We start from the raw sequence: 23,000 nt of genomic DNA, 5'->3' as shown, positions 1-23,000 counted from the left end.
TCAGCCGGGAGCAGAGCGCAGGGCCGAGAGCTGCCGCTCAACCATCCTGTCCCCGCGCGGCACCCGGCCCCGTGTCCCCTGGCCGCAGGCCCAGCTCCGGGCAATTTGCTGCCTCAGGCCTGGCCGAGCCAGAGGCCATGGCCACCAGCCCCGGAGGGGACTCATCTCCTCCCTGGGAGGGCAGGGCACTGCCGAGAGGAAGCTCACAGCATCCTGCTTCCTGAGGGGTCCCCGAGCCCGGGGTACCCTGGGTGGGTCCCCACCCAGACCCCCCCCGACAGCAGCTCCGTGGGCAGATGTCACCTTTATTCAACGTTCGCTTAAAACAAGTGAACATATAATATATTTATATTTTATATATTAGATATTTCCTGCACCGAATGCTTCTAGTTAGGGGTGACCCATGGCTTTATTTTTGGGGGAAGGGGGAGAAAGGGGTACTGTCACCACAGAGCAAGGCGACATGTCCTCTCCGGCACCCATGGGTGACAGCGGGGAGCAGAGGGAGCCGTGGGGCTGGGGAGGGGGGCGGCTGCCCCAGCTTGGGGGCCAGAGGGGGGCGAGGGAAGCGTGAGTTGCTGCTCGGAGCCCTCCCAGCCCCGCTGCAGGGGCTGGATGGGGCTGGGAAAACCCTTTTTTTTCCTGCACTTGTAAGTACAGGCTCCAGTTTGAGATCCTTGAGCCCTTCTGGGACCTTTGGAAACAGCTCCCACGGGGGGGAGACCCTCTCAGGGGGCTGGGGGCTCACCCACGGCTCTCCCGAACCAGGGGACAAAACCGGGGCCAGGCAGGAGCTGCCGCAGGGGAAGGAAGAAGCCAGGGCTCCAGGGGGATGTGGAGCAAAAGCCACCCAACCCCACGGCACTTCGGGTGCCGACCGGCACCAAACAGGCTCAGAGCGAGCCCCAGGGTGCGATACCCAGGGACGAGGAGTGCTGATCCCTTCACCAGACACCGCATCGGGCAGACACGAGACCCAGCGCCAGCGGGGAGGTGGATTTTTTCGGGGGGGGGCACACAGGGGAGGCGGAGAGCAGCCCCCCATATGCGGCAGCTCATTAAAAAAAAAAAAAAAGCAATCACAGGGACCCAGAGGGTGAAACAGGGCTCTTGATGGGGCGACAGCAGCAAGAAGGACACCGCGTTACTCACACACAGGTTTCTACAGGGATGCAGGGACTGGCCGGGACACCCCTGCCCTCCTCCGCCCGCCCCAGCCCCGCCGGAGGTGGGAGCTCCGGCTCCCTTTTCAGGGCCCTGGGGCTGGAGGGAGATTCCCAGGGGCCGGTTCCTTGGCAGGAAGGAGAGGAGACATGCACACGGGTCCTGCCCCTTCCTCAGGCGGGAGAGGGAGGAGAGGAAGAAGATGGGCTGCAGCAGCACCTTAGTTCTTCAGGATGGTTTCGTAGGCTTGGTAGACATACTGGGACACCTCCGGCGCTCGGCATTTCAGGGACAACTGCGGGGAGAGAGGAGGAGAGGGGGTGACGGCACCTCGGCCCCCGCTGCTGAGCCACCAGCCCCGAAGCACAAAGCCCTGCATGCTGCAGCATCCCCCCCCCCCCGACGGGGCGGCCCCAGCTCCGTATTCTGGCTGGCGAAAAGAAGGTATTAAAAGGCAGCGAGCCCCCTAAATGCTCTCCCCGGGGTGCTGGCGCTCCCCCCGCCCGGCTGAGCAGACATCCACATGCGGCGCAGGCAGGGAGGGCAGGGGGGCAGGCAGAGGCGCACACACGCTTCATCTTTTGGGGTTCGATTCACTGCCTGTAGCGTGAGGGTGAACGGTTCCCCCAAAGGCATCTTCCTCTCCTAGGTGGTACGAGCCCCCTTCGGTTATTTGCTCAAAGATTAAATATTAAATGAGTCTGAAATCAATTAGCTCAGCCCGCAGGTGAGCGGGGAGAGCTCAGCGCAGGGGTGTCGAGCGGGGAATCCTCTGGGATAAGGATTTGCAGCTATCCTCATCCCAAGTGAACCCAGGAGAGTGGTGGGAATACCCTGACGCTCCAAAACGTTCACCTCCGATGAAACTCCGCTCTCGGCACCGGCCTCGTGCCAGCCCTGCCCGGAGGGAGAGTTAAGGAGGCACCAAGAGACAGGCAGGGCTGGCAGGCAGGTAAAAACATCAGGGGAGAAAGAACCAGGCAGCAGCCAGAGACAGCCCAAAGCCGGGGTAGAAACCAGTCTGCTAACCTCCAAATCCTGCAACAGCGGGCAGGCCGGCGAGGGCGGGCGGGCAGCAGGTACGGAGATACAGAGAGAGGTGAGTCAAGGCGACACAGCTCGTCCCAACCCAAAGAAAACAGGCTGCCAGGAAGGTGGGGAAGGGGCCGGGCCGGGGAAAGTGGGACATGGGGACGGCTCACGCCCGACACGGGGACAGACCTCTGCCCCAAGGCCGTTTGCAGCCGCAGGCAGAGCCAGGGATGCCCAAGAAGGGGATGGGGTTGGGGTTTTTATTTTAAACGGAGATGTGTCAGTGAGCTGGGACCTCTCTCCTTCCTTTCGCTGCCACCGCGGTGCCTCCCCGGCGCGAGGAGGGCAGCTCAGCGGAGACCAAGGGTTGCTGCAGAGCCCAGCCAGCACAGACCGTGTCTCGCCCTCCCCATGTCAGAGGGATGCCAGGACGGGCACGGGGGAGGGAGCTGGCGCCGACAGCAGCCGGGAAGGTCCTGCCACCACAGGACCATCCAGCCCGACCCAAGCTCCGAGCAGAGAGCGGGGAAGGCAGGGTGGGCAGCAGCCTCGGAGCCACCTCGGGGCTGTTTCGGAGGCGGGCAGGGGAAGGGGCGTACCGTGAAGCTGGGATTGCTGGGCTGGATCCTGAGCTCTGCCAGCACCCAGATGCCATTGGTGAGCTTCAGGGACTGGTAGAGCATGTCTTGGCCCTCCACGTTCCTCTTGGCGATGGTGAAGATGTTGCTGCCTTGGAGCTTGCTGCTAACGGCATCTGCGTGGGAGGAGAGAGCTGCTGCGGGGGCACCGGGTTGAACATCAGCTCCCTTTGGACCTGCTCCTGCCCCATCTCCTCCTCCCCGTGATGCAGCACACCCAAAACCCGCCGTCCCCACGCAGCGAGGAGAAGGGCTCCATTCAACCGGGCTCCCGGGTCCTCCCCGGGGAGGGCAGGCAACAGCCCAGAGCTCGATTCACAAGCGGAGCCGCCCCGGCTTTGCTCCACAAAGGTCAGCTCGCCGCTGCCAGCGGGACTGAAAGGACTTGGCTGTCCCTGCCCAGGGTTTGCACGTCCCGCTTGGCACCAGATCTCCCGGAGAAGGAGCTGGGGGAGCGAGAAGACGCCAGGGAGCCTGGCCCCAGCTCCTGCCCACGGCTGCCCGCTCTGCCCACGAGCACGGGGTTGGCCAGGACAGGCTGCGGCAGGGCTGGGCAGTGTCGGGGTTGCATGATCCAGGTCAGCTTCTTGCTGCACCGAGACTGATGCCAGGGTGGGCACAGCAACTGTCCCCGGCGGCAGGGACAAGGCCACCGGGCAAAGCACCTCTGAGGCTGCCAAGTTTCTACAACTAGCCAACGGCAAGCAAAGCAAGCAGCTCCTTCCTGGGGATACGGGGTGGGCACAGGGGGAAGGAGCTCCTGTCTCCCCACAGCCTAGGCTGGGGATAACTGGGATGAGCTGGTCACCAGTGGCCAACCAAAAGCTGAGTCAGGTCCTTCTGAAGGGTTTGGACCCACCTGCGTTGAGAGAACAGTCTTTGATCTGGAACTGGGCTTCGTTCTCATTGGGAATGTCCTTCCAAGTGGCCAGGAACATCTGCCGCTCTGCAGCCAGGAACAAAACCACCACAGTGAAGCTACAGGACCAGCCGCCCCCACCACCCCCCGAAAGTGGTACAACACGGGCCACGCTGCCACGTCACGGGTGGCTGAAGGGATCTCGTCAAGCCCAGCCTCACAAAAGCTACCTGCTTTGTGGGGGGGTAGCAAGCTACCCTGGCTTGGGGATGAGGCTGGTGAGTGCCAGAGAAGGCAAAATAAGCAGCAAGTGAAGCTCTCCCTGACCGTGAGGAGTTAGAAGGTGGCTCAGGCCATCTCAGGTAGGCACTGCTTGGTCACGCTGGCATGGCAGTACCCCTGTCTGCTCCGGACTGCCAGGGGCATCTGGCTCCCCACGGCCCCCGCTCCACCCCCAGGGCTGGGAACGTGGCCAGGAGGATTTCAGGGGCCGGGATGGCACCTACAGACCGGCGGCAGAAGCGCACCTTGCAGGAGCCACAGCCACCCGCGCTCCAACTCACCCATCTTCCCGTCCTCCACGAAGAGGATATGCAGCGGGTACAGGGTGCTGAAGTAGAAGACGTCGATGTTGTTTTTCACCGCGACCTGGGATGGAAGGACATGGGGACGTCGACACCTCCTCCCACCTAAAGCAGGCAAGCGGTTCCCAAAGCGAGCGTCCCAACCCACCCCATCGTACACCACCGATCCCTCCATCATAGGACTGGCAGCTGCCTGCAGGAGCCGGAGAGGCCAGCACCCACACCCCGCGCGCTGGCGTGCTCCCAGGCGTGCCACTGTGTATAGAGGAAACGGGGGAGCTGCCGGGGCTGCACCCCCTTAGCCTGCGCTCCCCACTCCCTCCTCGAACCACAGCTCCACCATCTCCCCCCGCGCTGGGACGCTGCCAGCAGACGCTCAGCCGAGGCTCGGCTCTGCCGCTGTCAGCGAGGATCTTCCTCCGCAAGAAGCAGCGGTCTGCACGCAGCTGGACGTCAAACCAGAGCCAGGCTGAGCTCTGACAGCAGAGAGGTGACGAGCTGAGCGTTTCTTCTCGCCTGGTTCCTGCTGTCCCACCTCCCACCCGAGGGAGCAGAGAGAGGGGAGCGAGCCCTGCCCCATCCCCAGCTCCCCAGGAGGGGAGAGCCCCGGGCGTTCCCCACCTGGAGATTGTTCAGGGGGTCCATCTTCATGACAGAGCCGACGGTGTTCAGCGGAAGGGAGATCTCCACGGACTGGTTGGGGGCGAGAGGTGCGTGGACCTGGAGAGGAGCTGCCGGGGCCAGGCCGAAGCTGGGGGGACACCCGAGGAGGGCAGGGGGTCAGGGTGGGGGGCAGTGGCTGACGGCAGAAGGCACCGTCCATCCGCTCCGGGTGAACCTCAGGACTCTCTGCCTTCCTCCACCCAAGAACACCCCAGCTCATCTTGCTGTCCCTGCAGAGTCCAGGACCAGGACCAGGCTGGCTCCTGCCTGGGGCAATAACAGGTAGCCCCAAAATCTCACCCCTTCCTCCTACAGACTCACACCCATTTTTAGCGTTCCTGCCCCATTCCCTCAGGGCCATCCCTTGTTGTGTCCCAAAGAGGGAAACGGAAGCATCGGTTCACCAGGAGGACAAATAACGGTGGTCAGACCCCAGAGGAACAGCCTCTTCAGTCAACTTCTTAGAGGCTTTGGTTTGATGATCATCACCACCGCAGCCATCAGAGAGAGAAAGGTCATCACGCGAGGCTGTTCCCAGCCCTTGCAGCCTTGCGGCCCCTTCCTCCCACTCTTTTCCGCACGCAACCGCTCCAGGGCTGAGCTCGGAGGTGTCACACAGCACCTTCACCGGTCGCTGTTGACGCAGCCCAGGAGGGACCTCACCTGTTACGGTTGAACTGGATGGCAAAGTCGGACATGACCTGCAGAGCCTTGTTTGTTAGCACGAGGTCCATGGAGATGGAGCCCACCTGCCGGCTGAAGGTGCCGGAGATCTCCAGCCCCTTGGCTTTCATGGCAGGGAGCCAGACCTGGGTTAAGGAGACAAGAAACCCTTGGGGTTTTATCCAGAGCGAACCCTTGGGTGCTCTCCAGCCCTGGCAGAGCTGCGCAGGTTATTTGTAAAGCAGGAGCATTTCACAGCTACCGACACACAGTCGGCGCAGGCACAGTCACCCTCACCCCAACCTGCGGGATGCTGCTGCCGAGCCCTCCAAACCTCACCCCACACATCGGGAAACAGCACGGCCCCAAAAATCAGAGACATGACCTGACAGATCCCTGCTCTCCCCTCTGCTTAGGGCTCCGTGCCACCCGGGAGAGCACGCAGACCGCCTCTGCCCCGCACCCCCGCGCCCAGGCAAGCACTGTAACGTCCTCTCCACCTGCAGACCACCACCCTCGCTCGGCTTGCTACCATGCCAGGAAAAGGGGGTTCATCTTCCACCTCCCCCCTGGGAGGCCCTGCAGCGTGGGGGTCTCTGCCCCCCTTAATGCTCCATCCCTGAGCTTCGCCAGCAGCCGGCGGCTGGGGCTCGGCTGTCCCACTCACCGTTTTGGGTGCCACGTAGGATCCCGATAGGGTCCCCACCCCACCGGTGAGGTCGAAGAGGTCTCCCAGGCCGCTGCCGAGGGGTGCCCCCAGGTTTGCGGGCATCGCGGTGCTGGGCGCTGGTGCGAAGCTGCCGCCGCCGCCACCCATCTGTGGGGGGACAAGGGAGCGGGTTACGGGGGGCACCACGGGGCGGGGGAGAGGAGGAGGATGAGGAGGATGCAGAGGGTGAGAGAGGGGTGGGGGCGCAAGGGCACACTCACGGCAGGGCTGCCTCCCACATCGCTTCGCAGCTGCAAGAGACAAGAAAGGGGCATCAGCAGGGGCAGGGGCCAGCACGCCGAGAGCACAGGGGTCCCACAAAACGCCCCATCGAGGGCACCCTCTAAAAGCATCGGTGTGGGCGAGCGAGGGCCCAGAGTCGCTAGGGATGCTCCAGCGGTCCCAGGCCTGGATGCCAGGAGCTGTTTGGGGGCCTGGCTGTCCCCAGAGGGAAGCGAGGTGTCACTGGGACACCAAACACAAGGGCTCAGGCTGCGCAAGGGGAGCAGGGGCACCTGCGGGTGGGCACGGGCACTGGGGCTACGCGTGGTCTAGAGGGCCAAGAAAAGGGCTGATCCATACCCCTTCCGACTCGTCCCCCATCTCCAAGCAGAAGCAGGCAAGGCGGAGAGAAGAGCCAGCCACATGCAGAGACAAGCCAGGAGAGAAGAGACAAAAACCAGAGAGACAAGAAAAGGGGAGGAGGGAAGAGAGGTTAGTCCTGCTGCACCGCCAACCCGTCCATCTGTCCGTCCGAGGCTGCCCTGGAGCCCAGGGATGGAGCGTGAGCGGGGGTCTCTTGTCCCTGCACTCAGCACCGGCCCGTTCCCAAACCCTGCAAGCCCACGAAGAGCCAGGGCAGCACTTGGGGGATTACGGAGGCGATGCTGCCTCCCCTTGGGGATCTCTGCTGCCTTTTACAAGCAGTGGAGAAAACTCCAAACTCTTTTCCTTCGGGAAGCCCGGGATCATCGCTGGCACCTGCAGGGCAGGCAGTTCCAACCAGGCAGAGGTTTCCATCCCTCCTCCTGCTGTGGCCAAACCGCTGCTTGGTTTGCCTTCCCAGGAGGACAAGCTGTCGCCTCCAGATCTCCCGACGCAGGAGGTACCCGTTAAAGCACCCCGCGGGCTGGAAGCGGGCACGTCTCGACCCCACAGGGTGGTTTAACGGTGCCTCTGAGGGTTAACTGGGGTTCAGAGGGGGACCCAGGAAGAGGAGGCACCCCTGCAGCACAGCAGTGGGAGCATCTACACAGACTTCATGTACCGAGAGAAAAGGCACTCAGGAGCACTAATCCCCTGCCCCACTCCAGCCATCTGATGAGGACAAGATAAATTAGGGTGCAGTGCCCCTCCGTCTTCATCAGCTGTAGAAGGAAAGCACCAGCCCAGGTGTCTCCAGGTGGACAAGCCCATCCCGGCCCCAGGAGCTCCAACAGGAGCCAGCATCAAGCCCAGCACGATGCTGCCAGGGCAGCCGGGCATCGGGGAAGGAGCGCGCAGGGCTGTGACGTACCAGGCTGTCCAAGCCACCCCCAAGGAGGTCCACGGCGCCCATCTGCACGGAGGAGGTGGCGATGGGAGGCCCGCTCACCGGGGGACCCAGGTCCAGGTTCAGCAGGTCACCCAGCAGATCGCCCTGAGTGGGGATGACGGCCGGCTGCTCCGCTGCCTGCACCCCCGAGGGAGCTGTGTCGGGGCTCTCAGCACTCTCGCTCCTAAAGGAAGGGTGACGGAGAGACGTGAGAGGCTGAGGAGCTCCGGCTGAGCCGACAGGTCCCACTGGAGACACCCAGTGGGTGTCACCCAGCTGGGCTTTGCAACAAGCGTTCAAAGAGACACCCTGTCCCAGCATGGCTCCCAACACTTCAACACATTCTCATCAAGATCCCCTTCCACTTAGGTCTGCGATCACTCCTTCAGCCTTATAAGGACAGTATTGAATCCATACAGCCCTGCTCCTATAGGGGAACCTCCCCTTGGGAAGGGAGGCTCCACCTCAGCTCCGAGCACAACGGACACAGCCAGCTCTGCCCAGTGCTGCGTGCGGCCGCGGCAGCCCCGCAGCCGCTTGGGCTCAGCATCCGACCTGCCCATCGCACGGATCCAGCCCTGGAAGTCCCTGTGTGGAGCAGGGAGTCACCCTGGGGAAGCGGAGATACTCACGAGCCCGTTCGCGGGGGCAAGCTCTTGTGCACGACCCCTCTGCTCCCCTCCACGAAGGCGCTGGGAGGTTTGTGATAGACGGAGGCCAGCGTCCCGATGTAGCAGATCAGCTCATCCAGGAGCGTCGGCTCGATCAGATCCGTCTCTTCGGAGATGAGGGGTTTCTCCGCCAGCACCACCTCCTTGGCAGCCACGGGGTCGGTGGAGAGCAGGCGCCAGTAGATGTAGCCGCGGTCCCGCAGGTCGGGGTTGTCGGAGTCCTTCGGGAAGCACGGGGGTTAGTGCGGGAGCCATCGGGCAGGGGAAGCTGCAGCTACTACAGAGCAACTCAGAGCATCTTGGCCCCATCTAAGTCTTGCTGTGGTATTAGAGGGATCATGAGGATAAGAGTTAAAGCCTTTCATGTCACACCTCTGGTGTGGCTACGCTGCTTTGCTACACCAGCCTTAGCAGGGAAACAGCACAAGATGCCTCCCTGTGCTACGGGAGACTCTGTCCTCGCTCTCCAGGACTTTAACTGTCAGCTTTTCCAGAATTAAGCTCCAATTATCCGCCTCCTGTCACAGCGCTGCGTTACCAAGCCATTCCCGCTGCCTGGCGGGGGGGATGGCGAAGCCCACGGGGAGCTCTTCCCTCACGCAGGAGCTGTTACCCACCTGCGTGGCCAGGCTCAGCACCTGCTGCACCAGCTCCTGCGTCTCGGTGGGCTTCTTCAGAAACAGCTTCACGATGGCCGTCAGCAGCTGCAGCTGAACCTGCGGGCAGACAAACAGGCTTAGGGAGAGACGGACAGGCAGCTCACGCCGTTTGTGTGCAAGAACGTGTGAATTTTTCCCGGGACGTAACCCCAAGGTTGGTGCCTTTCAAGGGACCAAACACACGGTGAGCACTCAAGCGGCGGTGACAAGTGCCAGGGCACCCTGCATGGCTCCCAGCCAGGTCTGCAGCTCGTTTCAAGCCGATTACCAGACCCTCAGCCCGTCAGAGCCACAGGCTGACACAGAGGTTACTGGGCAAGATCTTGGGACAGGGTTACGCGGTCCCACAAGGGCGAAGGCTAGAGCGTCCTCTGACTTTTACGAGGATAAGCAGCAGTGATTTACCTCCCATGGTCCCTTTAGACCTGAGACGGGGTGGCCAGGATCGCTGGCTTTGCTATTTTACATTTATAGACTTTCCCTTGTTCACCGTGATTTACTTCAACAGGGGGTTTTAGGAAGTTTCCATAAATGGAAACCCCCCAAAATTTCCACAGGCAAAATCACTGGCGTCGGCTGCCCTGCCGAAGGGGCAGGCACGTCCCGCTGCTCATTTCAGCCGTCTGACTCCGTTTTCCAGCTCCAAAGGGCTGATCCTGTCCTGGCACAGAGGAAAGACCAGCTGGTCCTTCCCAACTATTAAGGAGGGAAGGTGCTCGGGACACCACCGTGGTGGCATTTCATGGGCCACGTTCTACACCCAAAGCCGCTGTGGGACACACTGCCCCGAGCACCTGCAAGGAAGACACCTTCACGACCCTGCTAAAGCAAATTGCTTCGTTACGTCCGATTAGCAGAAGCTTTGTCACAGTGTCACCCCTCAACCAGCTGGTCCTGCAGGTGGCCAGACCCTCCCCATTGCGTGTGGGGCTGTCCCCCTCTCCCACCGCACCTGGGTGCTCTCATCGTGGAAGCCCTCCAGGAAGCTCTCCAGCAGCTCGTCGGCATTGTCGATCCGCTCGGCATACTCTCCCACGATCCAGATCATGGCAGCCCGGGCCTCGGGCTCGTCCAGGGAGTCGAGGTTCTCGCAGAGGGTGGCAATCACGCTCTCGTACCTTCCCGAGGAGAAGATACGTGTTCACCAAAAGCAAGAAACCCAAGCCCCAGCTCTGCTCTAACTCCAAACCATGTCTCATCACCCTCAGCAGAACCAGGACATCGCTGAGGGCACCGGCAAGAGCCCCTGCCACCTGCCTGGGGCTGTCCCCTCTCCCCAGGGCTGTGGCACGGCGTCATGCTGCCCGTGCGATCCCTCTCCGGCCCCAGAGCATGTTCCCCTGCTCACCGGCCCCACTGCTGAATTAACTGCTCAGCCCCGTTCATCTGATCTCTGTCCTCTCTGCAGCAGCCCTGAGTCGCTGGCTATTCGGGCAGATTACTCCACTACTAATTCAGTTCGTTAATATTTATTACCACTATTAGTACACGACTTTCTGATCACGCAGTCGCCCATTCATCCTGGCTCAGCTGGAATACTCCCCTCTCCTCCTCCCACCCTCGCTCCAGCACCAGGAGCGCTGAATTAAGAGCCAGAAACTTTAGGTGGACACGAGGGGCCCCAAAGTCTCTGACTTCTCTTGGGTCTCTGGATCTGGGACTGCCACCGTGGGGCTGGGGACGTCCCCGGGGCTGGCGATGGCTTTCCTGCCCCCAGCTTAACTCTTGGGGCAGCACTGACTGGTGATCACAACCCCGAGCAGCAAAAAAAAACCCAAAGCCACCTTCACAACAGGCTCCAGGTGGCTTCACAGCCCACCAGGAGGAGCAGCAGCCCGTCCCTCGCCCACGCCTGGGTCTTTGTAGGGCCCCCCCAAGCACAGAGGGGCAAAAAGAGCCCGTCTAGGACCAGGACCATCCACCGCCACGCACTTGTTGGGGTACTTGCGGAAGATGTCCTTGATGACGACAATGGCTTCCTGCACCACGTAGTTGACTTTGGTCTGGATGAGGTCGAGCAGGGTGCTGACACAGCGCTCGGCCGATTGCTGTCGGAGGGACTCGGTCAGTCAGCAGCTCTCACATCTCCATCCAAAGCCTCCGTTGCCCTTCCCACACCCCCTCCTTGCTGCCTTACGCCCTCCGTACCTCCCCAAACTCAACCCAGACCAGAACGGGGGGATGCGCAGGTGTGCTCTCCCCTTTCTGCCCCTTTAATCCAGGTCTGGCTCCTCCTCATCCCTCTTGCACGCTCCCAGAGCCTTCTCACCCCCCACGCCGCTTGCTCCCTGCTCCCACGGGATGCATTTCAGCCCATTGGGTGCAGGGGCGCAGCAGCGAGCCCAGACCTCGACTTGCCAGGGCAGCAGCATCTTGCGCCTTGCCTTAGTTTGGATCTGCACAGCCACACGGCTCAGCGTTAATAGGGAAAACCCGCTAATGTCGTGGCAATAAATCCCCCGGGAGAGGCCGGCTTCACTGCGGATGGATCGCTCTAACGGCAGAGCCGGGCCAGCTCAGCTCCCGGTGGGAGGCAAAACCTGAGCCAGCTCCGGCGCGTCTCCTCCTGCCCCTCACCAGTGCCCGGTGCCGAGGTGTTTGGCTCACGGGACAGAGGATGCTCTGCAGTAAACCCGGTGCAACATCAGCTGGCTGAAAGCTACGGGACCTGGCCTCTGCGCCTGCCCGTACCGGGGCCCCGCAGAGCCACAGCCAGGTTTTTAATAATCCCCTTCTTCAAACTACCCCCTGGCAAAGGATTAGCTCCCTCCCAGCCCACGCCGCGGTCCCCGAACAAGCCATTTCTATCATCTGCTGCATTAACACATCAGGCACAGCTGCAGTAGCCGGCTGTGCAACGGAGCGGGCAGGGATCCTAAAACAACTCCAGCGGCAAAGGGTAAGGGGACGCAATACCCTCCTTACCGCCCGTACGTGCCCCGTGGGACAACTGTGGCTCATCCCCAGGCCCACGAAGGCTCTAGCTTGTCGGGGCAGCGCTAACTCCTGGGGTGGGATGACTCCAGCTCATCCAACACGGGCTGGAGAGCGATGCCTTGCCTAGCCACAGCTGCCATCGGGACCCGAAGCGACCCAGCCCTCACCTCCACCTTGATGGCACAGCGGCCGATGGCCCGAACCGCCTTCCTTACGAAGTCCACGTCCACCTCCGTGGCGTACTCCTTCAGCTCTGCCAGCACCTGCCGGAGGGGACAAGACAGTGAGAGCCCAGCTGCAAGAAAAGCCACCAGAAGAGCGGGGCAGTGACCCAGCAGAAGCAGACTGGGTGGTACGGCATCCATCAGCATCCTGCAAAGCTGGGTCTAGGATTTCTCGGGTAAATCCCCTCCCTGCGGGGCTGGAGCGCCCTGCACGCCCCCCGTGGTGCCCACCCAGCACAGTCAGGCAGACCCTGACCTGAGCAATGTTGGCCTGGGAAGCCAGGCGGATCATGATGTCCAGTTTCTCCAGTTTGACGTAGATGGGGTCGTTGTACTTCACAAAGAACACCTTCATCTCGTGTTTCAGGATCTCGGGCCTGGAGGACAACGAGAGGCAGCGATTAAGGGAGACACACGCTCCACTTTGATCACGAAGACATCCAAAATCTTCCAGAAACCGTGGTTTTCTCCAGAGCTTTCTGGACACTCAATACTGCTATCAGATGATTTCTCTAGTGGCAGAAGCAAGATCTGAGCTCTGCTCCCACCTCCAGGCTCTGACCCAGGCAGCGGCCGGCAGGTAAAGCAGTGCAGAAAGGGAGTTGTCCTCACCAGCAAGCTGCACGCCGGTCAGGAGACAGATGGGGACCCTGCAGCCAGCTAACGCCCTGAGTCCGTGCAAATTCATGACTCCGTTTGCCAGCTACAGGCACGAAACATCGCTCCCCGGCCGAGGCTGGAGCTGGGACGGTGAAGGCTTAAGGACACCGAGGACATAAGCTGGGGAAACCCAGAGCCGGAGAGCAAGCAGCTCTGGGCCAGGAGGACGAGGCTCCTTGGGCACAAGCACAAGGTTTTGGGGGCCCGTTCAATGCCAAGGAATCCAAGATACCGTGATTATCCCCCCAGGACTCTGTCCCTTGGCTCCCCTTTGCTGGCGCGCAGGGGACAGAGCACAACCTTGCCGCAAACAAAGACCAGACGCAAGGCAACAGGGGACGTTTGTCTTGCCAAGGTTGGGAGGGACGTCTTGCGGGAGCAGGGATGCAAACCCGGACCGCAGGGCTAGGCTGGACCTTTCTCACCAGATCATCCTCGCTCTAAGCTGGGGAAGGGACAGGCCAGGTCCAGCTCCAAGGAGCCAACCTGCCTTCCACATTCCCGCTCCCAGGGACACTAATTGCTTTCCACTTCTCCCAGAAGTTGCTGCTATTTTTAATAGACAACCACAGCGATAACTGGTAGGATGACAAATCATCTGACTGCGGCTGTCACTGCGGAGCGTGGCTCTCCAGCTGGCCAGTTCTGTCCGGGCACATGTGTGGGGCCTCGGACATCTCCTGCCCACCAGCAATTTCAGATCAGCAAAGGGACAAAAGGACTCTCAGCACTTATTCAAAGAGGATGACTACATAGAAACAAGCTGATCTCACAAAAATTCCTCCCTAGACATCTAATGACTAAACCAAAGTCTCAGTTTTTTGCCTTTCCATCCTTTGCTCCCCCAAATAAGCAATAAAGTAAAATAAACCCCTCCTGGAGATCCCTGCTTAGCTCCCTGACCGTTAACTCTCATGATTCTCCGTGCCCAGCCTCTCTATTTAAATAATAGAGAAGAAAAAAAACCTCATACGATGGGTTGTGTCGGCAAAGCCCCGACACCGCTGCAGCAGAGGGTTTAACACATTGGGAAACGGCGCCATAGGGAAAACCCGAGCCAGGCTGTCCCTGCTGCCGCCCCCGGGCACCCACCTCTTCTGCACGATGAGGTTGATGTTGCGGAGAGCCACGTACTGCAGCTCGGGCTCTGCCGAGAGCAGGGTGACCAGCGGCGGGGCCAGCTTCTTTAGCAGCGTGCCGTAATAATCCAGGTCCTTCGACAGCATCTCCATGAACTTCATCAGCACCTTCACCGCCGAGAGCACCACCGCCGAGTTGGCATGGGACAGCCGGGGCGTCACCCGCTCGCAAATGCTGGAGGTGTCGGGGGTGAGGGGGAAGAAGACGGGAAAGAAAAGGATCACAGCCCATCTGCCTGCTTAAACATTGCTGCCAGTACCGACGAAGAAGAACAAGGCACTGGCAGAGTTTGCAGCAGGACAGCTGAGCAGCACTTAAGACCTTCCCAAGAGATGCTGAACTGGCTCTCAGATGCCCCGATGATGGTTATTTCCCAGCCTTTACAAAACCCTATCGCAGTGACCCCCTTTCCGAGCTCCCTAGTGCCTGTAAACAGTAAAGCCACATTTTGAAGCAGCTCGAGAAGCACAATCCCCGTGTCGGCAAGGGGACAGGGCTCACTACGGGACCACGGCAGCCCCCAGATGGCTGTGCCCAAGGCACGGTGGCTGGCAGATGCCCGCTGTCTCACCTCCCGCAGCGGGATACCAAGGGCGAGGAGGATGAAGATACTTGGAGAACAAGCAGTGTCGATACCCGCCTGTCCCTCTCCCCTTTCCAGCCCCGCTCCGGCTGGTCCGTGGTGCCCTGAAGCCGTCGCTGCCCCAGAGCTTCCCTCACCTCTGGGCTTCCCGGTCATCCTTGGGCATGTAGTTTGCCAGGCAGTCCAGGATGAAGATCTGGCCCCACTCAGTGCATTCGTTCAAGGCCGTCAGCAGCTTGTTGATGGACTGGGGGTTGAGGTCCAGGAGGTTACTGCTCGGGTGGGACTCTGCTATTTCCGAGAGAGCCGCTACTGCGTTGGCCACTACCTGCCAGAGGGGACAGGGCACGTGTTAGGTGACAGCAAGCATTAGGTGACACCAAATGCGGATCAACAGCCTGGAGGAAAGCTGGTGCAAGCGGATGAGCCGCATCCTCTGTACCAGCACTTCGCATCCCAGCAACATCTGGGCACCAGCTTCTCCTCCCCACCAGCTGATCCTCAGGAGATGAGCAATCACCGCCAGCACGGTCCCACCGCCCACGCCACATCTCCAACGGTTCGCACATGTTCAACCGGAGTCAGCCTTGGCCCCGCGCCCGGCACGGAGCAGCCCGCTCGAGCTCCCCTTCCCCGGGCAGTCGGGCTGCTCTGTGGAGCCCCATCGCTTTCTGCAGCAGCTCCCGGGCTCGCTGCTACGCCTGTGGCAAGATCTGAAGAGCAGCAAAAGCTGGGGGAAAAGAAACCCTGGGGAAAGCAGGCTTTAAAGTTTCTCACGCTTGGGGAAAGGCAGGGAGACTATTGCTGGCCAAAGCCCAGCTGCTAGGAAACCCTCACCAGAGGCAAAAGCCGCCAGCTACGTGGTACCAGAGCCAAGCATCAGCCCCTCTCTGCCACCATCCCCTGCTCCGAGCTGGCCCAGGCAGCCTCCTCCCCACTGGGAACAGACTAATAACGCGCTGCCAAGGAATCGGAGCAACCTTCCATCCAGAAGACAGGGTTACAGGACAAGGAACACGGCCTGCAGCCCTCCGAAACAGCTGGCCCCAAAAGCGGTCTGTTAAGCACCAAAAAGAGAGCGAAGGGGAGCAGAGGAGGAAAGGAATCAGCATGTAAAGGTGAAGGGAGAGCATTTACTGCCATTGGAATGAAGAGAAGGGAGGATGGAGAAGGCAAAAAAATAATCACCATGGGGTTGGAGTCCGAGATGAGGTCCTTAAGGGTGTCCAGGAAGCCCTGGTCCTCCACCAGTTGGGCATTGATGTCGTGGAGCTTCGCCACGCAGACGGCTGCTGTCTTGCGCACGTAAGGGTCCTCGTCCTTCAGGCACTTCCGCAGGGGCTCACAGAGATATTCCGTTATCTTGTCCACGCGGATGCAGCCCATGGTCCGCACAGCCAGAGCCCGGATCAGAGGGTTTGGGTCCTCACAGTCCTGTGGGGATGAGAGAGGGAGGTTACATTTCCAGGGCCTCTCCTCCTTGAATCACAGGCATCTCTGGTGGCTTCGGGACCTCCATTCTCATTCGCGTACCTGAAGTCTAGAGTTTTTAACACTCAGCTCTAAAGAATAAGTCACCCAAGAGAGAGGTTTGCTCTCTTGTTCTGCAATCTGGCACCCACAGAGTTCTAACACCATCACGCCAAACACACCTCCAGGAATCTGATGTCTTCATCCCTTACAGCAAGCGTCTGAAGTCAGCTGCCACCCTGCAGAACGGCCACCTGACCTGGGAAATGCATCTATCGGGTTTCTTGTGTGGGCTTTTTTTTTTTCCCTAAAAAGTCAAAACTCCCTCTAATGCCCACCAAACCTTTTCACAAAGTGCTCTGGCAATATCTTGGCTCCTAACAAACATGCTCTTCCGTTCCCAACTCCAACTGGAAGATCACGAGGGCCTTCTCAGCTGCAGAGACTTCAGGGCGTAAGCTCACATGATGGCAGTTCGATCACAGGAGCTGCCCACAACCGAAGCTGCCACTGACAGAGCAAGTGGCACAGAACGGCTGCCAAGAAAATGTTTTTCTTCTGCATTACTGGACAAATTTGCTCAGTTATCTAGAGCTAGGGGAGACCCTACTCCTGAAGAGAGAGGCTTTGGAAATCTGCCCACGTTTCTTTCTTCGGAGCGGGGTACACAGCAGCTTAGTGTGGTGGCCTCACGTGAAAGCAGGGATGCACGTGGTGGGCTGAACCGACCCGCTGCGGCGCGCGGCTCTCAGGCACGCAGCCCTCTCCTCTCACCTTCACGAAGGTGTTGACTGCCATGATGGCCATGTCCGGCTGGCTCTTGGCGTAGTTCATCAGGTAGAGGTAGACCAGCTTCTTCAGCTCCAGGTTGTCTGTCTGCATGCAGTTCACCACGTCCGGGAAGAGAGCGCTGAAACACAACACACCTCCGTGAAGGCAGGACACGGCCACGCCACTGAGCCGGGGGAAGGAGACGCCGCTGCCTATGGGACCCCCCACTTCCCCAGGAGCATGGTCATCCCCTTCCCAGGGCTCAACCCACTCCTGAAGCCAGAAGACCCCAGGCTCTCCCAGGACCTGAGCCCACTCTGCAACAGATGTGGCTAAATTCCCCATCCCCAGTGGGTTTTTCTTTATGGATCCGTATCAAGAGCAGCTCAAAACGGCCCCTAATGGACAGAAACTGAGCTCCCCCACACGGCTCTGCTGTATCGCAGCTCCAGTGCGTGTCCGCTGCCCTGGGAGAAGGTGCAACATCACCCGGCCGTCACGGGACGGTGCGAAAGCCTCTAGCGCCTGCGAGAGGAGCCGTTCCCCCCTCACCTTCTGCACGATCCCTCCCGCACAGCCCTACCAAAACCGTCCTCTGCTTTTGCGGACGTTAAACCCATCCTGCTGCAAACTGCTGAGCGCTCACCCCACGTCCTGCGCTAGAAACATCACGTTAGAGAAATAAACACCCAGGGCTGGGTGTAGGGAACAGCCCCGCTCCCCTGGGCGAGCCCTGCAGCAGAACAATGCTCTGCTAGGACGGAGCGGAGCTGCCAAGTTGCCTGCCTGGAGCTGGGGGCTTCCCCTGCCCAAACACCCTAGAGCTGTGGGATGCCAGAGATGCTGTTTCACCACAGACGATAAAGACAGACCAATTAGATATAAAAGATACAGACATTCCAATTAGACTATTAAACCACCACCAGGCAATCAAGATCAGAGGGGCAATCAAGATCAGAGGGCTAAGGCAGGAGTTAGCCCACCCCGACGGATGTCCCTTGGCTCCTGGAAGCTTCTCTGCCACCGCAAACCCAGCCATCGCTCGCAGGATCAAGCCCAGGCCCCCCTACGCCCGGGGTACCGCCCGTCGCTAGTTCCCTCGCAGAGCTCCTGCTGCCGGCAGAGCTGGCACCCACCTCGGCTGCTCTCACCCCAGGCTAAACCAGGCTTTCCTGGCACCTCCCAGGGAGGGGTGAACTTAATAAACAGCCTAAAATATGCACACACACACACAAAAAAAAAAAAATAGGCTGCCACAGCCGGTATTTCCTTTCCAATCGATGTAGGTTCTACCAAGCCCTGACCAGCCTCAGGCAAGTCCCTGCCATGTCCGGTATCATCTTCTCCACGGTAGCCCCAAGACAGAGCATCACCTGCTGCTGCAAGTGTTCCGGGAGCTGGGGACACACCGGTTTTCCAAATACAGAGCTCAATACCGTGGTCTTCCTCCATCTACTCTCAAATCAACCGTTAAAAGCAAAGTGCTGACATTGCGTGTAATGCCCAGGGTGTGTGGGGACGGGTCCGTGCAGGGAGGAGGAGACGGAGGGGCCACGTGCTGCTCGGTCAGACAGATAAAGGAGAAGAGGGAAAAGCAGCCGCCCGACCTTTTGGACTGGAGCGGCTGCAAAAGGCTTTATCGACGCCGAGGCAGAGACATTGACCCTCTGCCATAAAGGCTCAGAGGGGGGGTTCTGCTTGTTTTTAGTAACACTTGAAGGAAGCGGCAATAATCCCCACAAACTTATCTGGCAGCCAGACCAATCCTCTTTCAGCCAGATTACTACCAAAGCCAGGCAAACCCCCGCCTGCCAGATGGCCACGCTTACACATTTTCCTCCCATAGCAAGAGGTATAGCTGTGGCCAGCAGCTCGCTCGGTCCTCGCCCGAGACAAAAGCCAGCACAGAAACCCCTCGGAGGCAACAGGGGAAAACAGGAGCCCAGAAGCCATCCGGGCACCCTCCTGGCGCGGTTTGACCCAGGCAGCCCCGGCACAGCACCGCCACGCACCTGACGTCTTTGCCGACGGTCATGGACGCTATCACCTTCTTCACGGCCTCCTTCTTCTTCTCTTTCTTGTCGCTGTTCAGTTCGGCCTTCAGCTCAAATATCTCCCCTGGAGGAAGGGGAAAAAGGGATGGGGGGAGGAAAGGGGTCAGGGGATGGGGCACCCACCCCTCTGCTGGGTGCTGCTCCCAGGGGAGGGCGAGCACAGCTCCCACCTGCTGCGTGCCGGGGCTCCTTTGCCACCCTGGATGCTCTGGGGTGCCAGGAGCTGGAAAGGGGGATTTAACGTCCCAAATGTCTCGCCGAGGGCTGGGGCTGCTCTGGGGGCTCACCTCTCATCCGCGGAAACAGAGACGAGCGTGCTGGTGCGTCCCTGCAGCTTCTCCAGCCCCACGAGAGCCCCAGAGGGCTTTAGGGATGGGAGATGCTGCAGGAGCGATGAGCACGAGCACCCACACCTCAAGCATAGGACACGGGGTTTATTCGGCAGGTATTTTTGGTTGTGGGGCAGCACACAGTGAAGCCCCAGCCCCGTACACGGCTGTTGGGAGGCCCTCCCCTACCCGGGGAGCCCCCCGCAGCCTGGCTGATGGCAGGCACCCACAGCAGCCAACTGGATTTTGGGAACGGCTCCTCAAGCCCGTGCAAGGGATGGTGGCTCCCAAGTCCCGCTCTGCGTGTGGCAGCAATCCCCCGCCTTGCTGGGGGTGACCAGCGGCTCCGGACCCAGCCGAAGGGCATCATCTCCTGCCCTTGCAAAGCCACGCTGAGCTTTTTATTCACTCCCGGGCAGGCAGATTGAAGAGGAAGATGCCACATGGCCTTCCTCCGCATTAATTCCTTGGTCTGGAAAGTGCTGAAGTCGAACACCCCGAGCGCTTCTGTCCCAGCCCAGGGGAGCTCTGGCGGGGGGAAGCCGTGTCCCGCAGCCGCTCCTGAGCTGCTAAAGCCGATAACCCAGCCGCCAACAGCCTTGGCTGGGTTCAGGGGGCTGGCGACAAGGTGCTCTGACCCCACGGCAGCCCAGGAGCCGCCCCGGCTGCGTCGGAGCGAGGAGCAGGATGTCAGCCACAGCATCCTGCGTGGGCTCAGGGCCTTTCCACGAGAGCTGGCACCTTCGCCAGCTTCCCGCTGCAAGGACAAACCCTCCCCGCCTGGCTTATACAGCTGCAAGAAAAGGCTGATTATTCGAGGAAAAATTGTGTGACTCTCTCTCTTACCTTTCTTGGTGGTGGTGAAGTACTTCGAGTCCGTCATGGTGGTCTCCAGCTAGCGGCACGTCCCTGGGAGGAGAGGCAGGCCAGAGAGGTTGAGGGTTGATAGTTTCCTTGCTGAGGTCGCTACGGAGAGCTCCAGGAAGGAAAAACCAAGGGAGGGAAAGAGCTTAGGATCTCGTGGGAAGAGTGACAAGGAGATGAAGCACCCAGAGAAGCCCTCGGCTCCTGCGCTGCCGGAGGAGCCTGTTCCCCTGGGGAGGGCGAGTGCCTCGCAGCCACGCCAGCGCACCGCGGGCTTTGCCGATGAGCGGGGAATCAGCTGGTTCGCTAACGAGGATGTGGAGGAGGAGAGGAGGAGGAGGAAAGCAGTCGCTGAAGATGCCAGCGTTCACCCCTGCTCAGGCTCCAGCCCTGACTTGCTTCTCTCACCAGCAGCAGCCACTTTGCTCACCCCATCCCACGCAGAGCTGGGCAGCCCTCACCCCCGCCGCAAGGGCTCAGTGATCTCCCCTGGGCTTGTGTCTCCTCGTCCGAGAAACACTTTTCTAGGGAAAATTCACCCCCAGCCCTCCCTCACACCTACAGAGGGAACAGCTCTGGCATGGGAAGAGGAACCGAGCAAAACCCAAGGCTCAGACCAGCGCCGGAGCGAGGGGACAGCGCAGCCGAGGGGGGCAGGAGTCTGCCAGCGCCCGACCAAGCACGCTGGCGAGATCAAAAGGAGCCTCCTCCAGAAACCATCCCCGCTCCAGCGGTGTTGCTTTAAATTCAAAGGGCGCGAGGTTTCCACCCAGCACTTGGGGCTATATTATATAATTCAGGCACTTTAGGGCAGATTTACGGCTTGGCAGGCTGCGGAAGCCCGATGTGCAGGCAGCAGATAGCCCTTCTTAAAGGTCAGCGGGGATTTGTCTTTTACGGCTGTTTCACCCATCTTTCCTTCAATAGCAAAGAAACCAGAGGATCGTCCTTGAAAGCCTGCAGTGGCTTTGCTGGTTTGGAGGGGTAGGAGCACGGAAAGCAAAGCCAAGTATTAAAAAAAAAAAAAAAAAAGTGCTTGCAAATGGTTTTAAAATGTAAATGAGCATCTTGAAAGCCAAATGCAGCAATCCCCTGCGAGCACATGAGATGCGGCCAGAGGAATTGTGTCCTCTGTTCCCTGTCCAAGCTGGACAGGGATCCCCAACAGGGATAAAAAGAAAATCTGGATAAAATCTGGGGGCCGGGCCCGCCGGGCAGAGCACACAGCCAGAGCCCGTCTGGCGGGCAGTAAGAGAGAAAGAGTTTGCATCGGTTCGGGGCTCGCTTTGGGTATCGGCAGCGCGGTCCCGATGCTGTTACAGCGGGGACAGGTCTGTCACCGTGCTACCCCAGCCCTGCCGAGGCTGCCCCAGGAGCAAACCGCTTCCCGGGCAGCCTCGTGTAAGACACGACGCTCCTCCCTGCTTCAGTTACCTGGGATTTATTCAGAGCCTTTCCCCCCCCCGCCCAGGGCGATGGCTCTCCGGCGAACGGCGGGAGCTCCCAGGCTGCGCCGCAGCAGCTCTCTGCGCCTCGCTGCAGATCCCGTCCTGCAAGAGAGAGAGAAAAAAAGGAGGATTTACTGCAGTCCCTCCGATTTCACCAACCTGGCTCGCAGTCAGCCCTGCTCTGCAGAAGTGCCTGGAAAGCAAACTTGAAGCCTACCAGGGAATTTCTGCAGCCGGCTCGGAGACATGAATCACGCCTGCTGCTTTCCTGCGGCTTCCCGGTTTCCCAGAGCCCGCGGGTACCGCAGCGTGTATTTCAGCCATCCAAAACCCCACTAAATTCAGAGACAGAGACGGCCACCCCTCTCCCCTGCTCCTTTAAGCCCTGCAGTGCCAACAGCAGCCTCCAAAAAGCAAACCGCCGCCGCCTCCTCCTGAGCTCGAGAATTAAGGCGCACCCCTCGCTCCCCACACCACCACCTCAACCTCCCCAGCAGCAAGACCAGACTTGAAGCAACCCGGCGCCTGGAGCAGGGTGACGAGAGGCCGAGCAAGGCCCCAAACACCCGCCAAAGCTGGGTGCTCAGCACCCTGTACCGCATGTGTCCCCCCCTCCAGGCTAACCAAGGGCGACGAGGCAGGGCTGCCTGCCAGCCCTGGGACATGAGCGCCGCTGGCACAGCCCTGCTGAAGGTGAATTCCCCCGAGCTCAGCCCTTGGGCAGGGTCCAACGCTGCTGCCTGGCTCCAGTTTTAAGGAGGGCAAAGGAAACGGTTCAGGGACTGCAGAGCAGCTCTTGCGTTACCCCATCTCTTTCTACACACGTCTTTGTCCAGCCTGAACTGGGCAAAGGGACGGATGAGGCAGGGTCCCCTCTCCCCAGCTGGAGCCCGACAGTAAATACGGCAGATTTCTGGCTCACAGGAGCAGGGGAGGGGTGTCAGATGCAGAGCCAACAGCCTCCATCATCTCCTTTGGACAGATCTGATTGTTTAGAGTCATTATGGCGAGTTGCAAATGCTCTGCCCTTGCTAAACACCCTCCACCCGGCGAGCAAAAACGGGGGCTCATCTGCAGGCAGGGAGATGGCAGCAGCCAGGCAGGGAGATGGCAGCAGCCAGGCAGGGAGATGGCAGCAGCCAGGCAGGGAGATGGCAGCAAGCCCTCGCCGCGTGGCGCAGAGTCGGCAGCCGAGTGCAGGTGTTTGCTTCCCCGGCTCCAGCAATTCCCACCGAGCTCCTTTCCAGGCTGGGAAAAATGTCCCGGCGCTCGCTGATCTCCCAGCGAGGGGCTGAGCGGATCAGCAGTTCCCGACAGCCGGGAGCAGCACCGGCACTCAGAAAA

General features: G+C 60.2%; 1 protein-coding gene and 1 non-coding gene across 8 annotated transcripts; both read right to left on the bottom strand.

The window, feature by feature from the left end:
• Positions 1-286: 286 nt before the first annotated feature.
• Positions 287-21,762, bottom strand: AP1B1 (adaptor related protein complex 1 subunit beta 1). 7 transcript variants are annotated; one of them, XM_075167220.1, is made up of 23 exons: positions 21,643-21,758; positions 20,191-20,320; positions 18,974-19,079; positions 16,965-17,100; positions 15,909-16,154; positions 14,858-15,048; positions 14,090-14,311; positions 12,594-12,714; positions 12,281-12,376; positions 11,109-11,224; positions 10,129-10,294; positions 9,135-9,233; positions 8,479-8,738; positions 7,829-8,030; positions 6,895-6,915; positions 6,534-6,563; positions 6,271-6,420; positions 5,604-5,749; positions 4,899-5,028; positions 4,257-4,341; positions 3,694-3,780; positions 2,796-2,950; positions 287-1,459 (listed from the first exon to the last, which is right to left on the bottom strand). In XM_075167220.1, the coding sequence occupies exons 2-23, from the start codon at positions 20,225-20,227 to the stop codon at positions 1,385-1,387; spliced, it is 2,877 nt and encodes a 958-aa protein (XP_075023321.1). In that variant the 5' UTR covers positions 20,228-20,320; positions 21,643-21,758; the 3' UTR covers positions 287-1,384. The 7 variants fall into 7 exon arrangements, with proteins under 7 accessions (XP_075023321.1, XP_075023325.1, XP_075023324.1 ...); XM_075167219.1 differs by having other exon boundaries at positions 291-1,459; positions 2,796-2,971; positions 20,191-20,253; positions 21,643-21,762; XM_075167218.1 differs by having other exon boundaries at positions 291-1,459; positions 2,796-2,971; positions 21,643-21,737.
• Positions 5,375-5,479, bottom strand: LOC142090392 (small nucleolar RNA SNORD125). The gene has a single exon (XR_012676517.1). It is a non-coding gene; the product is annotated as a small nucleolar RNA SNORD125 (small nucleolar RNA).
• Positions 21,763-23,000: the final 1,238 nt, after the last annotated feature.

This window comes from Calonectris borealis, chromosome 18 (genome assembly GCF_964195595.1).
Source record: "Calonectris borealis chromosome 18, bCalBor7.hap1.2, whole genome shotgun sequence".
Lineage (NCBI taxonomy): Eukaryota > Metazoa > Chordata > Aves > Procellariiformes > Procellariidae > Calonectris > Calonectris borealis.
The sequence above is the reverse complement of the archived record's forward strand: the minus strand, read 5'-3'. Positions and strand labels throughout refer to the sequence as shown.

What these genes read in the sequence shown, in the direction of transcription:
- AP1B1 (XM_075167219.1), bottom strand. Translation starts at nt 20,227, where the DNA reads ATGACGGACTCGAAGTACTTCACCACCACCAAGAAAG. An exon ending in GCTGTGCCATCAAGGTGGAG is followed by an intron (nt 11,225 to 12,280) that starts GTGAGGGCTGGG and finishes TCCCTCCGACAG; the next exon opens with CAATCGGCCGAGCGCTGTGT. An exon ending in CGTGGAGGACGGGAAGATGG is followed by an intron (nt 3,781 to 4,256) that starts GTGAGTTGGAGC and finishes TCCTGGCTGCAG; the next exon opens with AGCGGCAGATGTTCCTGGCC.